General features: G+C 35.3%; 1 protein-coding gene across 4 annotated transcripts in view; it reads right to left on the reverse strand.

The window, feature by feature from the left end:
* Positions 1 to 3,423: 3,423 nt before the first annotated feature.
* The window catches only part of LOC129568593 (homeobox protein abdominal-B), a 43,119-nt gene continuing 31,190 nt past the window's right edge, over positions 3,424 to 15,352 (reverse strand). For 3 of the 4 annotated variants that reach the window (XM_055446676.1, XM_055446673.1, XM_055446674.1), the window contains exons 5-9: positions 9,692 to 9,982; positions 9,040 to 9,224; positions 8,698 to 8,851; positions 7,154 to 7,365; positions 3,424 to 6,989 (exon numbers count right to left, since the gene is read on the reverse strand). In XM_055446676.1, the coding sequence (XP_055302651.1) occupies positions 6,804 to 6,989; positions 7,154 to 7,365; positions 8,698 to 8,851; positions 9,040 to 9,224; positions 9,692 to 9,982 (1,028 nt within the window). In that variant the 3' untranslated portion in view covers positions 3,424 to 6,803. The remainder of the gene's footprint in view (positions 6,990 to 7,153; positions 7,366 to 8,697; positions 8,852 to 9,039; positions 9,225 to 9,691; positions 9,983 to 15,352) is intronic. The other variant, XM_055446677.1, reaches the window with a different exon arrangement.

Genomic DNA, 15,352 nt, shown 5'->3' on the forward strand with positions numbered 1-15,352 from the left:
TTTTTATTCCTTTTTTACTTTGCCATTTGGCCATCAAAGTGGGTACAAACTACACGACGAACATGTAATGTGTTTTCCCGAATATACAACACACTCTGCATTGCATGAATGAAGTACGCAAATGTATGCGTTTTGCTTCGGTTCGGTTTCGTTGGTGTTTGTATATATGTTTCGGGGCATATGCCGTTAGGAGCGAGAAGCGAGCGCGACATGACGAGCTGTGTGTGTGAGAGAGAAAAAGAGTCGGTGTTAATCGGGTGGTGTGTGTGCGTGAATGTCTATGTGTCAAATTAAATAAAAGCATAGATCATAAAGAGAGCAAATGTACGTACGTCGTCTTTCGGTTGGTATACATAAACATAAAAATCGTGTGTGCCCTCTGCACATAAAAAATTATGTGTATTTCGCATAGATGCGCGCGCGATTGTTCGCCTCACCGAACACCATTCACATCTTGGGAAAATACATCCTATTTTTCTTCCAACTCTCTATGTACTACAACTCACCCAGCACTCTCTCTCTCTCTCTCTCATTCGGTGTGTCGCTCGTATGATGGCTGCACGATGGCAATATGATACATGGTCCAATCTATGTCCTGAGACATATTCTTTGTGCCGTGTGCAATACTGTTTGTTTAAACCCCGTCGCTGTCTGTCGCTCTCGTTCTCGCTCTAGCAAAGTATATACACGATTTTATGTTTAATTCGATCTCTCCTTTTTCTTCTTCCTCCTCCTCTGCATTCGATACAGTGTTGCTCTTTTTTTGGGCCCCGGTACATTTTTATTTTATTACTATTACTATGATTGCAACCATGAATACAACTAAATCGAAAAAAATATGCAGCTCATAGATTACCATTCGCAATTTTGAATTGGATATCGAGAGAGAGACTGGAATATATCGTATCAAAAAGGATATGAATCTTCCTATATGGTTTCCATTATTTTAAAAATGCACGACTCATCATTTCCCTCCTTTTGCTCTGCTTGCCGCCCTAGGTGATGCGAATTTGAATTGTGTTTCGGAGCTATGACAAGCCAACTGTATCTATTTATTTATAAGCGAACTTTTATTTTAGATGGGATTCAAGTTCAAAAACCTTAATTTTTATCTAGCCGAAAATACTCACGAGAATGAAAACGAAAGAAGTTGTCGGCATTTATGATCACTTAAGAAGAGGGTGACTTATCAAACGAACGGAATGCGATTCAGTAGTGTAGATGACACAGTCTAAATACTTGAAGAAACAGTGTTTCGCTTAAGCCGATAAGAAAGCGCTGAGTTTTCCATTCCTTTCATCTCATCCACTTTATATTCTTAAGCGTTGCAAGAAATACCGAGTCTAATATAAGACATGACATTAAATCGACGAGAAGAAGAAAAAAAACACAAAAATATGTACCGTAAAACGTGCAGAGGCGTTACCAAAATAAATCTATCTGTCTATGTATTCTGTTTAAAAGAGAATTTTTCTCTTTTTTCCTTTCTCTCACCGTGTAATAGCTTTAAGTAAGAGAGCCCGGCCAGGAGAAGCAAAAACCAAGACGGTAATGTACATGGAAAGTCATTACGGAGCACTTATGGGAAAACTAACATCGTTCGATATTATTTATTTACTCTTGGAGATTACTTGACGCTAATTGAAATTCTCTCTCGTCGCGGCAGCCGCCGGTTGTTATGGTAAACTTTGTGTTCGAAACACGTTCAAAAGCTGAAAAGTAACCACGAATGAGCTTCTTGTATTTTTTTTTCTTCTTCAAGATGTTACCACGTCATTTTCTGATAAAATCTACGCATTCTGAACACGATATTTTCAAAATTCGTCATTGATTGAGAAAAAATTTCAACAGCACACAAAAATATAGATGAAGAGGGAGAGTTTTTAAATCAATATATTCATGGATATTATTTCTTTCGTTGAATAAGGAAACATCAAACGATATGATTTGGGTATTGTGCGCCATTGAGCATGTGTACAACGGGATCCGATTGCTTATGTACTGTTTATACATGATATCAAAACAGAGACCGACTCAAATTCTCTTATTTACTCTAGTCGCAATCAAAGGGAGCGCTTTCACATTGGAAATTATGTCATAAAATAACTTTGATCCTACCACTGCCTCGTCGAGGAAGGGATAATGCTGTACACATAAAATGTATTCAAATAAGAAAAGTTTTGAGTAATTTTGCTGTATGAGATGTGGGGCTCAAGTGTTCTGTGCTCTTTTTGCTCATATCTTGATTTCAAGCTGGTAAAATGGATCATTGTCGAATGTATTAAATATACCAAAATACCAGCTATATGCCATACCAATTAATTCTACTTACCAATTATTTTCGCGTTGAAGTCATACCACGGGATTTTTGCGTCAGCGAAATAATTACACTCGAACATTCGGAAATGTTAATCTATCAATTAAGCTGGATTCATGAGCATCAAAAGCACTGCAATGTGATTTGCGGTGGAAGAATACCGAAGGGAGAGAATGAGGCGGTTTGTTTTGTAAACAAGTGCTCATTCGTGAGTACATGTTCTATATCAACCATTGAATATTGTTCAACTATAGTTGATCCACTACATTTGTTTGTTTGTTTTCGAACAGTTTCATTTCTTGGACGAAGTCATGTGTCTTGATGACCTTTTGTTATGTATTCCCCTTGTATATGTTCGCGAGTTGCGGCATTCTAGCAAAAGATGTCTCTATTACGGATACTGTTCGAGGGTGAGTAAAGTTGATTTTATTTTTCGATCATTTGTCCCGTACGACAGCTTGCCACGCTCTTTTTCAACGTCCGTGTTTTCGGCTTCATACTTACGCTTAGCGCTTTTGAAGTTTCGCGTCCCTTTTTTTACTGCCGACAACCGACATACTTCAGTCGACTGACCGTACGGTCTTTTTTGTTCATGTGAAACGGATATACGGAAAGTAGACTGACTTCGTGAATGTTGATTTTTGAAGGGGTCGATTGCCCGACTTTTTGCTATTACATTGAAAGCGACGTCATTACATCGATAGCATTGTAAAGAAAGCAATGGGAGCATACAAATAATAGGAAAACAATGATGTTCGTTTGAATAGAGATTATTTCGCATTGGCTGATTACAGTTAATCAAAGCGGTTCATTAAGCCACGTGATATGAGTGTGTTAGCTTTTATTCGAGAACGAAGCAAGTTAATTCGTTGAAACAAAGTTGTTTAAGTTACTTACCAATAACAATGGGCTGGGGCAACGGTTTCACATTTTCCCCAATGAAATGAAACTACAGATTCACATACACGACGTTACCTATGCATGTGTCAACTAAAGAATCATGTTTATTTATTAGAAAAGCAGTACAGTATACGCACACAAAACGAACGGAAGACTTCTGATAAAGCGAGAGGTATGATAATGACCAAATAAAACGACCAATCATCGCAAGCATTCAATACATTTCTTTATTTGTTTTTGAAAATTGTTCACGACTTATATTTTTCACGCATAAAATTCCATGACTTTTTGTATGTATGCATTAATCAGAATTTTTCCATTAAAATCGTAATTTGATTTATTTATTTTTTTAATAGTTCAATGTTTTGTTTCAATTAAATTACCATTATGTATAATTATGTAATATTGTATAAGAGATTAAAAATTTACTTGCTGAAATGTAAAATCCATGTTTGACACTAATTAATATTATAATATACGCGCAATAGATTATTTGTTTAAATGGTAGATTATCTTGAATTTCTTTGAATTTGCTTATAGTGGCAGATTCTCTATCTTTCGTTTTCTCTCTCGTTCACAGTTTTCGCATTGACCGGAGCGCAGATTCAAAGTATAATTGTTGCTGAATTATTTTTATTTTGCTTAAAGGTTTTGTTGTTGTTGTTTATAAGAGCAGGAAATATTCTATATTTTACGGCTATAAATCTAAAATGCACGTTACATCGAATTACAACACTTACACAATTACCGACTAAATCAATTCATTGTTTTTTTTTCTTCTCAACTTGTTTTTTTCTTCTCCTTTCATTACCATTAAGATTATATGTATAATTGTAATTGTACTTGTATGTGTATTTCACTGTGTTTATTACATTAATTTTGGTTAATCTTAATTTCAATGTACCTTAGATTTGTTTTTAATGAATTTTCTTTTTATTTTATGTAATTGAATTGAAAACAATTTCTTTTCTCTTCGATGCAAAGAACCTCGATATGAGTGTGCGTCATGTGGTTGTTAGATATTCTTCACTTGACGAACCCTCGAAATAAAGTACTTTTTCATTCTCACACAAATTGCGAATTTAAACCACATTTTTTTTTCAAACTGAATGTCAAACGGTCTCTTTTTTTCTATGTTTCCACCAATCGATTGGCGCCCAAAAAAATAATGATTGTAAAATATCTTCCGATGAAGAAGAAAGAAGGTAAATAACGAAAGAGAAACGGAAAACAAAACGAAACTAAAAACAATGCAAAGCACAAGACGAAAAAAAATAGAAGGAATCAATTATGTTACCAAGGTAACGATTGTGTGTTGCTCAAAATGACTCAATCATCAAACGACTCAGTATTTAAAATGTCTGAAGAATGTCGCCTGGATCTATAAAATCCAACCGCACATGTGAATTAGTCGATGGGTTTCTCTCTTTCAATATAGAATGTATAGGTAGGTATATGCTTGTGGTTATATTTGAAAAATATTGTTCATGTTATGTACAGCGATTTAAATTCGTTCAATGAGAGGTTATGCTTGGTGTCTCTGTGTGTATGACTCTTTTTCTATGCGATCATGTACAAATTATGGAATAAATTTAGTTAGTTAATAAGATTACAATGGGCTGGGTAGATTTCGACATACAATTAAGACCACTAAAAAATCACTTAATTATCGTTAATTGATGCATGGAAATGAGGTTGATTCAAGATAATTTGCATGAAATATTGAATCAACACAAACCGGCCGAATAGTTTTTTCATCAAATCATGCTATGTATTAAAACAAATAACGACAAAATGAGGAAAAAACATGTGCGATTTGATGATAAAATCGCAAAAAAAATTTCCAACAATGTCACATAGGTATATGCGACAAAAATAAACATCGAAAAAACATTTTAAAACTTAAAAAACTCGCTAAAGAAAAACGAAATAAACATATTGAAATAAAGTGTTTGCGTTTGCCCCGGCTCAAAGTTACTTCAAAATTTGAGTCCAAATGTAGTTTTGCTTGGAAAAAATCACTGTCTACGTCGATAGTGATCGAATCGAAACGGTTTTACATGATGTAAATAAAATATATTGTAAGTTGAAAATTTGACACCCATCGATTATTCATGAAGCCATTCACAATGAAAAATGCATTCTAAATCCGAGTGAATGGCATCATTTTCTTTCAACATTTTGCAATGAACGTGCAAGAGACTTGGACAATTCAGTCGAATCGATTTACAAATACCGTTCGATCTCTTTACTTTTCATGAGACCTACTAATGGGTAGTGACTTCGTTCATTGTTCTCATTTTATTAGTGTGTGTTTGTATGTGGAAAAGCATTCGCTGGTTGAAAAGTGTTGCAGGTGTTTCTTGAGAAATGCTACGTTCAGTTTTGCGATGCACTAAAACCATTTGATTTTAAGTGTATTGAAACTACATAAATCTAGTCGTGGTGAACGTCTTTAAGTCAGACTCAACTAGCGTCGTTTTTTTCGCCTCATTTTTTTTTCTTATGTCTTAAAGTTAAGGAATATTTCATTTGCTTGTCGTTTCTATTTCGTGCATCGGAATGAGCATATTTATCATATGCGAATCCCGTGATAAATGTGACACAAAGACTTAGTCTCTAAGAGTTTTCTTTTCATTACATATACAATTAATAGTAAGATTATTATTCGTAGTTATGCATTCGCATTATGATTTTATTTTGTTTTGTTTGTGTTTTGTGTGTTGTATGTTGTGTATTTAATTTATGTCGTTTTCCATTGAAAAATGAAATATTTGGCGAGAATAGATTTTCATCGGAAAAAAAATTGTTGCAATGCGCTCTTTGTTGAAATTTCATAAATTTGGATCGATTTTTCATTCGTGATTTCTTCTACATCTAAAGAATCTGCACTAGAACGCTCTATGTGAGGTCAATAAATATCTTTCGAAAGGAAAATGTTCATAATGAATGAATCGTTCAGCAATGAATTGATTCTTGTAAAAAATAAGCTTTGATTATTTGCAACTAACAGGAATTTCACGAAATTCGCTGCTAATTTTACACTATAAATGGTTCGGTCGAGAGAAGTTGAAACGGAATACAATTGCACAAGAATAATAAAGAGTGAAAATGTGGATAAATCGAAAAAAGTAATAAGTACAAGTGCCCATTTCTCAAATGGCATTCGAAAAATACTTAAAATGGATGATTACTGCTTAATTTTGACAACGGTTTTTCTTCCTCTAACTGTGGCTCTGTTTTTAAATATTCACAAGCATTGAACATTCTTTCACTGGTCTTAAATTCGTTTACGTTGCTCTGTTTTTTTCTTTCTTATTTGATTAAATAAAGAGAAGTGAAATTGCATAGTATCAGCACGAGATCGTTTCCTTTTAGAAGATTGGCTATGGGGACTATTGGTTACGCTGTTGCACTAATCAAAATTAAACTATCTCTATCATGCAAATTTCAATCTAATAGTATCCGTATGTTGCGACGTGAATGAGTGAGTTGTTGTTTTTGTTTTGTTTTTCTTTTCTTACCGTGGCCTTTAAAAGTTTGGGTACCCCATTACCGCTGCTGTGCCAATACTATTGTCTAAAGGTCACTGATGCATCTTCGGACCATGATGCATACCGATGCCAAGGTTTAGATGATGTGGATTGTGGTGCGACTGCTGTGGTGGCCCATGGTTATGGCTACTGTTATTATTGTTATTATTTTGTTGCGACGCCTGACGTTGCGAATTCTTCTTGTTCTTCATGCGCCTGTTCTGGAACCAGATCTTAACCTAACACAAGTGCAATTTTTGAATTCGAAAAAAATAGCCATTTTCAATTTTGGATTTCTTTCTCGATTTTTTTTTTCGAGAAAAATTATATAAATCTCGACTCTAAATCTATTTAATTAACTAAACTACTGTTTTTAACATTTTTAAAACTAATGAATTCTTACCTGTCTTTCGGTCAAATTCAAGTTTCTGGCGAGTTCCCAACGCTTTTGCTTCGAAACATAAGCATTGAAAAGGAATTCCTTTTCCAATTCAAGTGTTTGGAATTTGGAATATGGCTTGCGCTTCTTGCGAACAGTCACTTGACCAGTCCATTCAAGTGCATTGGATGGTGTGCACGAACCAACCGAACCAACGCCAACTGTTGACGGCAGACCTGCACACAAAATTGAAGAAAGAGAAAGAAAGAATGGAAACATTTTTAACATCAACAACTTTATTCATGTGGCTTTGAACAGATATAAGAGAAAAAAGATTATGTAAGAAATTATTTTCGAGAATCCACAACGATATAGAATATTTGTGTCATACATCACGAATTCAGAAAGTCAGCTGATTTTTATAGCTCAATTCTCTTCTTTTTTCATAGTTTGTTTACTATAAAAAAAAGCGTGCTGTAGACATATCTTTCGCACATAGTCAGTGTGAATGAGTGTGTATGTGTGACTAGTTAAAGTTAAAGCGACGACCATAACAACAAAAAGGTCATAAACTCATTTGAAAATGAAAACAATGCCATAAAATCGGCACGTTAACTATATAACCACTGGAAAATGTTCACTATTCGAAATGCTTAAATTCGGTAGTATTTAAATTTTTTATGCTCATTCAAGAAACAGCAGCGCACACAATGACGTATAATCTCTGTTTGTCTGGGTCTTAGTTCCGAAGGAAATGTTGATATTGAAATGTGTAGACAAAATGTATTGTCTGCGATTCGCGGTGATAATAAAAAAAGCGAGCGAATGAACGAAAAAAAGCAACTCACTAGCCAATTTCGAACAAAATCAAAGAGGAGCTATTTTTCTCGCGCTCTCTCTCTCTCTTTTTCTCTCTCTCTGCCATCTGAGAGCAATGGAAATTTAACGAGTGTTTCATTGAGCAATAATGTGGCCATAAAAATTTTACCGTGTATATTTGTTTACATTCTCACAACACCTCAAACATAGCCGGTCATCGTTTACACACGATGCAATAAAATATGCTTTATATGCGCTCTCTCTAATACAAGGACCGTGGAAAGAAGCATCCTCCCAGTTATCGAATATGGGACCACGCGCACATGCTAGCCTCAACGTGCATACAAATATGCACAGACAACGATTTTAGCCACTTATTTTCATGTGAAGATAATCGAAGTTTTTTTTATTCAAATGATGAACGAAGAATCAATTTTGATAGGAAACTTTGACTTAATTTCTTCAATGGTAAACGCTTGCGCCGAAAGTGATTAGATTATGTTAATTGTTTTCTATTAATAGTTTTCAATACAAATATACAAAATTTCGTATCTCAACGCTACGAAGAATGATTAAGAAATAAATATGGTAGAGGACTGCAATGACCTAGAATATTTTTTACTTTACTATGTGTGTACTTCACACTCAGTAATTTCACTTGATCTATCGTTATCTAACACAAAAAACACTCTAAATCTACGGTTGCGGTTTTAAATGAAAGAAAATAGCTATTTGCTAAAATAACTCACCACTGGTTGAGTACGAGTCGTATGAGCGTAGCGACGACGCTGCATAGCTCGGCGAATCGAACGATCCTTGAGTACCACCTTCAACCGATTGACGAGCTGAGTGTCGTTCGTCATTCGTTAAATACGAGGACTGGTCGCGATAGTTCCAATATGGCTTTATGAAAATAACGGAAATAAAACATTTTCATGAAATTAATTGCAGAAAAAATAAAATGAAAAAATGTCCGAGAATATATTATTATTTTCTAAATTTTCGACCAGAAATGTTTAATTTCATTTAGAAAAACATGATTTAAAATTCAAATCCCCATTCTATGAAGTCATTCATATGGTTTAATTTACCTGTGTAAATTGAGGATCCGGATAGCCATAGTAAAGTGGTTTGCGATCCCGATCTAAAATGTACTGTGAATGGTATTGAGTATCATATCCAGCAGCTGATTCATAAGAACTCCATGGATGAGGATGTCGAATAACTGAAGGGTCAGCATCGAATCCTGGACGTTTTGCTGGTATATGCAGTGGGCCTGTTGAACAAATACAAATGATACAACTCAAAATCTCTCAAGCGCTTCTAATTATGTTGAAGCTTAAACTTGCACTCCATATGTTTTAAAGCGAAATTAAATGGAAACTATGAAGGTTGCATTCGGGTTTCATGTTTAATTCATCAATAAAAGCTCGGAGTTAAGTGAATTTAATGTAGTGCATTTGCATCGAGAATTGTTTGTTGTTCGAAAAGTCAAATGATGCAAAAAGTCGGAGCAGGTGAAGCGAATTCAGTAAAATACAGCTGTGCAAAGCCATTTGTAACAAGTAAAAGCAATTAGTGTAATTAAATTTTAACGTGTGCAGAATGGTAGAAAAGGTGCTACTGCTGTTGCTGTTGAAGTGTTTCGAAACGAATTTTAATTTGGTACAAATGACTTCCGACGGAAAATTGAGAACACCACGGGACGGAAGCTTAACAATTAATATTGCAACTGCACTTTACCTGTCGGTTGTGAGCTAACACTGGCAGGTGATTCGCTCGCCGTCGACGACGCCACGATTTGTGTTTGACTGGATGCCACTGTGCTGGATTGGGATTGCGATAGAGTTGAATTATTTGCTGTTTGGTGAGGGGGTGTTGACTGTTGCGACTGTGAATGCAACTGTGATTGTGTTTCAGGTATTTGCTGTGGCTGCTGTGAAACGAGCTGATTGATTTGTTGATGATGATGTAACAAAGGCGGACTGTGTGATCGCAGTGGTGTTCCAGATCCTGTATGGATATCGTCATACACTATAACAACATTGAAAATTGCAAACATATCAGTAAAAAACACTTTTTTCTACTGAATCATTGCAGCATAGAAAAATTGAACCAAGTCGAGTGATGCTGTTTAGTATTCATTTTTGAATCACAAATTCACTCAAATTCGCCCATTTTTACACTGGACTACGGGTCGAACCTCTACTCTAATATTTTTCTTCATTATTTTTTTGAACACTCATTTTCGTTAATTTTTCCAATATTCAAACGTTTTAAAAAAAATTCAATTATTTTTATTGTATTTTCAAAAAAAAAATGCTCATCACCTGTGGAAGCGCCACTAATGGAATGTGAATGTATATTGTGATTTTCCCACCAAGTCTCGGCAGAAACGTGCGAAGACGCTGCCGAGACATTGTGTGGGTCGTAAATCGCGCACGCCAGCGAAATGGTGGAATAAGGATGAGGTGATATCGTGATGTTTATTTATTTGGCACTCGCGTTAAAAAAATATGTTTCTTATTTTTAGTTGGATACAAATTATCCTTAACTTCCGCTGATTTTCTCTCTTTCTCAGTTATTTTGATTTTTAATTTTTTTCTAAAATAATTTACTAAAACGATTTTTTCTGCAGTTTTTTTTTATGATTTGTTTTTTAAACTTTGGTTTGTGTAAACGGTCGAGCCAGTTAAATTTTACTCGATTTTCATACAGAGTCGATGAGATTTTGTTTCATACGTACAAGTCTCACAATGACTAATTTATTCATTAGCGCGTTGTGCGAACGTTAGAAAATTCAAAAGTATCAATCGGCGTGTAATTTCATCGAAATCGCTATGATTTGCCGCTATGGCTTCATTCGTTGCTATTATCGCCACATATGGAATCACGTATGAACAGAAAAAAACTACACCATTCATTAGAATGACAACAAATTGTTCATTATTTTAAGCACTAGATCAATTTAGATTTTAATGGGGTTTTTATTATGACGATTGTTGTACGAAGTGAGTGAATGTGCGCGCGAGACAGGCCAAGAAATACAAAAGCACACACGTTCTCATCTGCACGATAAAATAATGTCGTGTTATTTTAGGTTGAAATTTTTTATTGTCGCACCGCAACATTCGTTTCGACATGGGTCGGTTTCCACACATAGACGGAGAGAGCAAGCGAGCGAGCGACACAGCGGTACGGTATAGAGAGCAGCAGTGGTTCAACACTGGCAATGTATGTATGCGTGTAGTGTGTGAGCGACTGTAGCGAAGAATTCCTTGTCGTTGACAATACGAAGCGCCATATGTGTGTGTACGATAGAACGAATGTTGGCTTATTTTGACTTTAGTTCGTCGTTGCTGTATGTGTGTAATATTTCATGTAGAACTCTATTCGATCTGAATAATGTGGGATTGCGATACGTTTGTATTTTTTTTTCGTCTTCAATTCGAAATGTTATTCGGTTATTGTGTTTTGATTTATGTTTTTATTATTGGCTGTTCGATCCGAGTCAAATTGCAGGATGTTAGAAAAAAATCGGTAAAAACGAGTTCATGAATTAATCAGGCAAAAAATGCAGCAAAACACAACAAGTGTATAGCACAACTTTTGGTATATCCGATAAAAATGCACAGTATTTAAACGAACGAGCGGATTTACACGGATTATTCAACGAACAATTTAATCACAATGACGGAAATCGAATGAGTATTTTCTCCTGAACAATTTCCATTCATTCGCGAGAAAATGTCAATGCACCGCGTTATGTCAAGTTCTTTTGGAATTTTTTCGAAAATCAACTTTAAAATGCACTGAATTTTTTTGTTCCAAATAATTGGCTATTGTTCTAAGACTTCCTTGTTTACTGGCACAAAGAAAAAAAAATTTCATTCTTGTCTATTGACTGTCTTTCGCACAGAAATTCTTTTCCCATATAGAACGTGATAACAGAAAAATAAACTTCAAAATATGTTCAAGTTTTTTCTACATTGACTACTTCATGTGTTGAAACGTTGCATTGATGAAAGCACCAAAGTCACTCGTTTTTCCTCGAACCACTTAGTCGATTTTCCTTCCTTCGCAATATCATTTTAAATTATCATTGAAAAAATATTACACATGAATTTTCCAAATTTTTGTGCTTATCGAAGACACATCAATTTTTTACTTTGAACAGAATAACAAAAAATATTTAAAACGAACAGAAAATTCAACAAAATACAATGTAAACTGATTTAGAGCAAAACAAAAATGATAATTTCATTTGAACGAATTGATTCACTTTATTGCGATTTGAACGGAATACTTTCACCAGAAAAAAATCCACTAATTCAGACCATCAAATATATTTCATAAAATGTTATAAAACACGGAAAAAATATCGAGTAAAGAAAACTGCTGTTGTTGTTGTTGTTGAATTTTTCAGTGTTCTTTCGACGAACGAATGATACTCGAAAAAAAATACGTAAGTGATACGCGATATGCAAAGAAACAGCAGGACAGGGAAAATGTTTTTTGAACGTCTGAATCTCGCGAAGTATTACACTACACTGATTTTTCTTGGACTAGCGAAACCAGCGATTAAAGCGCATAGCGCTATTTTGTGTGTGCCTCTGACTATATGCTACGAATCGAGAGTTCTGCGTTCATGTGCCCAAGTCGCTCTCCGTACATACGAATCACGAAGAGTTGAACAGTAGAGTAGAAACAAATATAACAAACTATACTACAGTGAATGTACACGCACAGAGAGCGAGTGAAAGACAGTTCTGCTTACTATGATTCGAATGCCCGTGTGAGAGTGGTTGTACGCGCGCGTGTACATATTCTCTCGAAAACACCGAAAAAGCGCTTTTTATTGAGTTGTTATCTTTTTTCATTCACATGTTTACCATTTGTGAAAACGGCGTTTGTTTTTGAACTTTTTGCGTTGGCCGTTATACACACAGAAGAGGCTACACAGAGCATATTCGATGCATGCACACAAAACACACAGAGTGTGAGCATAGCATGCGATAATCGAATAGGAAGACGTAGCGGAGAACAAACGTAAATACAATCGAAGAAAGTAGAATCACACTTATTACGTACCGAATTGCATTCACACGGACACATACACACACAGACACATCCTCACAGCTGTATGGCCGCGCTATATAACCGAATTGTATGGTTAGTGTCGACGATTGCGCATTATTCGAAATGCTGATCCATGCGTTGCGTGTGTGTGCGTAAGCGTATTTTATCATAGCAATAGAATCTGATTGAATGAGATGGTGTGTATGTGTTAGTGCATTCGTACAGTGTTCGACAGATACTGTGTGTGCTTTTTATTCGATTTCTCCTTCTACCTCTCTTCTCCGGCTATTCACATCCACGATATTTATTTTTTTCGTTCGACGAAGTTTTCATCGTACACGCAAAGTAATGTCCATCTCGTGTCGAGTTTTTGAATTAAAATTCAATGCAACAAACCAATGCGCGACAGAGATCAATTCAATTGTTCATAGCCGTTTAGTTGGAACAGGAGAAAAAGATAATTTTCTTTGTTATTTTTTTCCTCTGTTACAAACAAAAAATGTCATGAAATGATTGAAATATGAATCGAAAGGTCAATTCCGAATGGCTGATCATTGCCGGTGACAACACAACAGTTTATTATTTTTTTCGAATTTTTTATCGTTTTTTTCTCTTCTCATTGTTTTGCTTTTTTTATTGCTTCGTCTTATGTTTGTTTAGCATCACTCGCTACTATGCCCTGTCTACTGCTTCATTTCACTTATCGATTGTTATTGTTGCTCTGCATCAGACAGCCCATTGTTATTTTCTTTCTTTTTGTCTCTCCATGGAGTTGCCATTTTCACCGTGAAAATGGCTGTTTCTATATACATATTGGCATGTTCTATCATTTTGGAACGTTGTTGTTTTTTTTCTCGATGCTTTGCTTGTCTTGTCGCTCGTTTTCTGGTTCAACGTTATAAATTTCAAGCAGAGATTAAACGCAAAACTCATGCACTTACACCCGAAGAACAGTTTAACAATCACTAAAGAATAGAGAATAAGGGAAAGTGACATATAAAAGGGATAAAATGACGTTCAGGTCGTTCAAGGCGGTCTTCGTTTTTATTGCCTATTATTACAAGGCAATAAAATGATTTGAAAGGTATACGCACATACAATGCACAGCACTGAGAGCGAAGAGAGAAAAAAATGAAGCATAGAGCACAATTGACGCGAAACATGTCTATTTCCAAGAGCAACGACATACAAGCCAGAGATTCAAGATTCAAAGAGAAAATCGAAGTGAAAACATTTGAATAAAATTGAAAGCTGGCTCAGTGATGCGCAAAATTTGTGACTATAAGAAAATAAGTTAACAATTTTCATCGTTGCTTGTCACAGTACACGAATTTTCGGTTGAATAGAGAAATGTGTGTATATATACCTCGAAGATGGGAAAAGTTTTTCAATTAAAATGCTCAAATACCATTGGCGAAACGGAATAAGAAACAAAGAAACACACCGGGCAAACGCAGATGAAATAGATATCAAATGAAGTGAAAGAATTAATGACTCAATTAAAAACAAAATGAAACAAATGAGAGCCAGAAATATTCCTCTTGTTATCCTCTGTCTCTGTGTCGGTTACTACCATTTTTGGCTGTGGTCCGATGTACATCGGTTCAACATAACGTTGGCAGGCTTTTGGGGTCGAACTATTCTACATGCTTGTCCGTAAACTAATCCATAAATTTTATCAAATTAATGTGTTTATTTTTTTTCTCAACATCGTTGCATCGGCCAGATAAATTCACTTTTTTGGGTACGAAAGAACGAAGCGAAGGGTTCTTGCCACAATGTTACAGAAAAGAAACATGTCTGCTCCTCATGACAATAAATTTTCTTGTGTTTTGTTATCTCTGGCTTCTAGTTGCTCTTTAAATAATTAAGAGAGACATTTTGATGTTCTGTGAAAAAAAAACTCAAATCACGAACAAGAAATCTGTTTTTTTCTATACTAACGCTGCTTATACCTGCCAAAGAGAGAATGATCACAGAGAAAAAATGGTTGGAAAAAAAGCTTTGAAAATGCCGATTGAAATGAGAATAATTTTTAAATTATACGTTTCGTTCGGATGAGTTTTTTTCTCTTGCCTTGTGAAGGCAACAAAGCAGCATACCTACCATTGGCATTAATCTAGTCTGTATGATCAAAATGGCTCATCGATACAAATCGAGAAAGAGACAGAATAAATTATCAAGACAAGTTTCGAAAACCGTAGCGATTTACTTTTCGGTATGCTTCCATGAAACACACCAGAACTGGTCTGGGTTTTGGTCTCTTCCTTTACGCTCTCTCTCTCTCTCTCTCTCGTTCTTTCTCTGTTATTTATTTCGTGGCGC

This window comes from Sitodiplosis mosellana, unplaced genomic scaffold, assembly GCF_009176505.1.
Source record: "Sitodiplosis mosellana isolate CC-2019 unplaced genomic scaffold, AAFC_SMos_1.0 Smas_scaffold_21, whole genome shotgun sequence".
In the NCBI taxonomy this organism is placed as follows: Eukaryota; Metazoa; Arthropoda; class Insecta; order Diptera; family Cecidomyiidae; genus Sitodiplosis; species Sitodiplosis mosellana.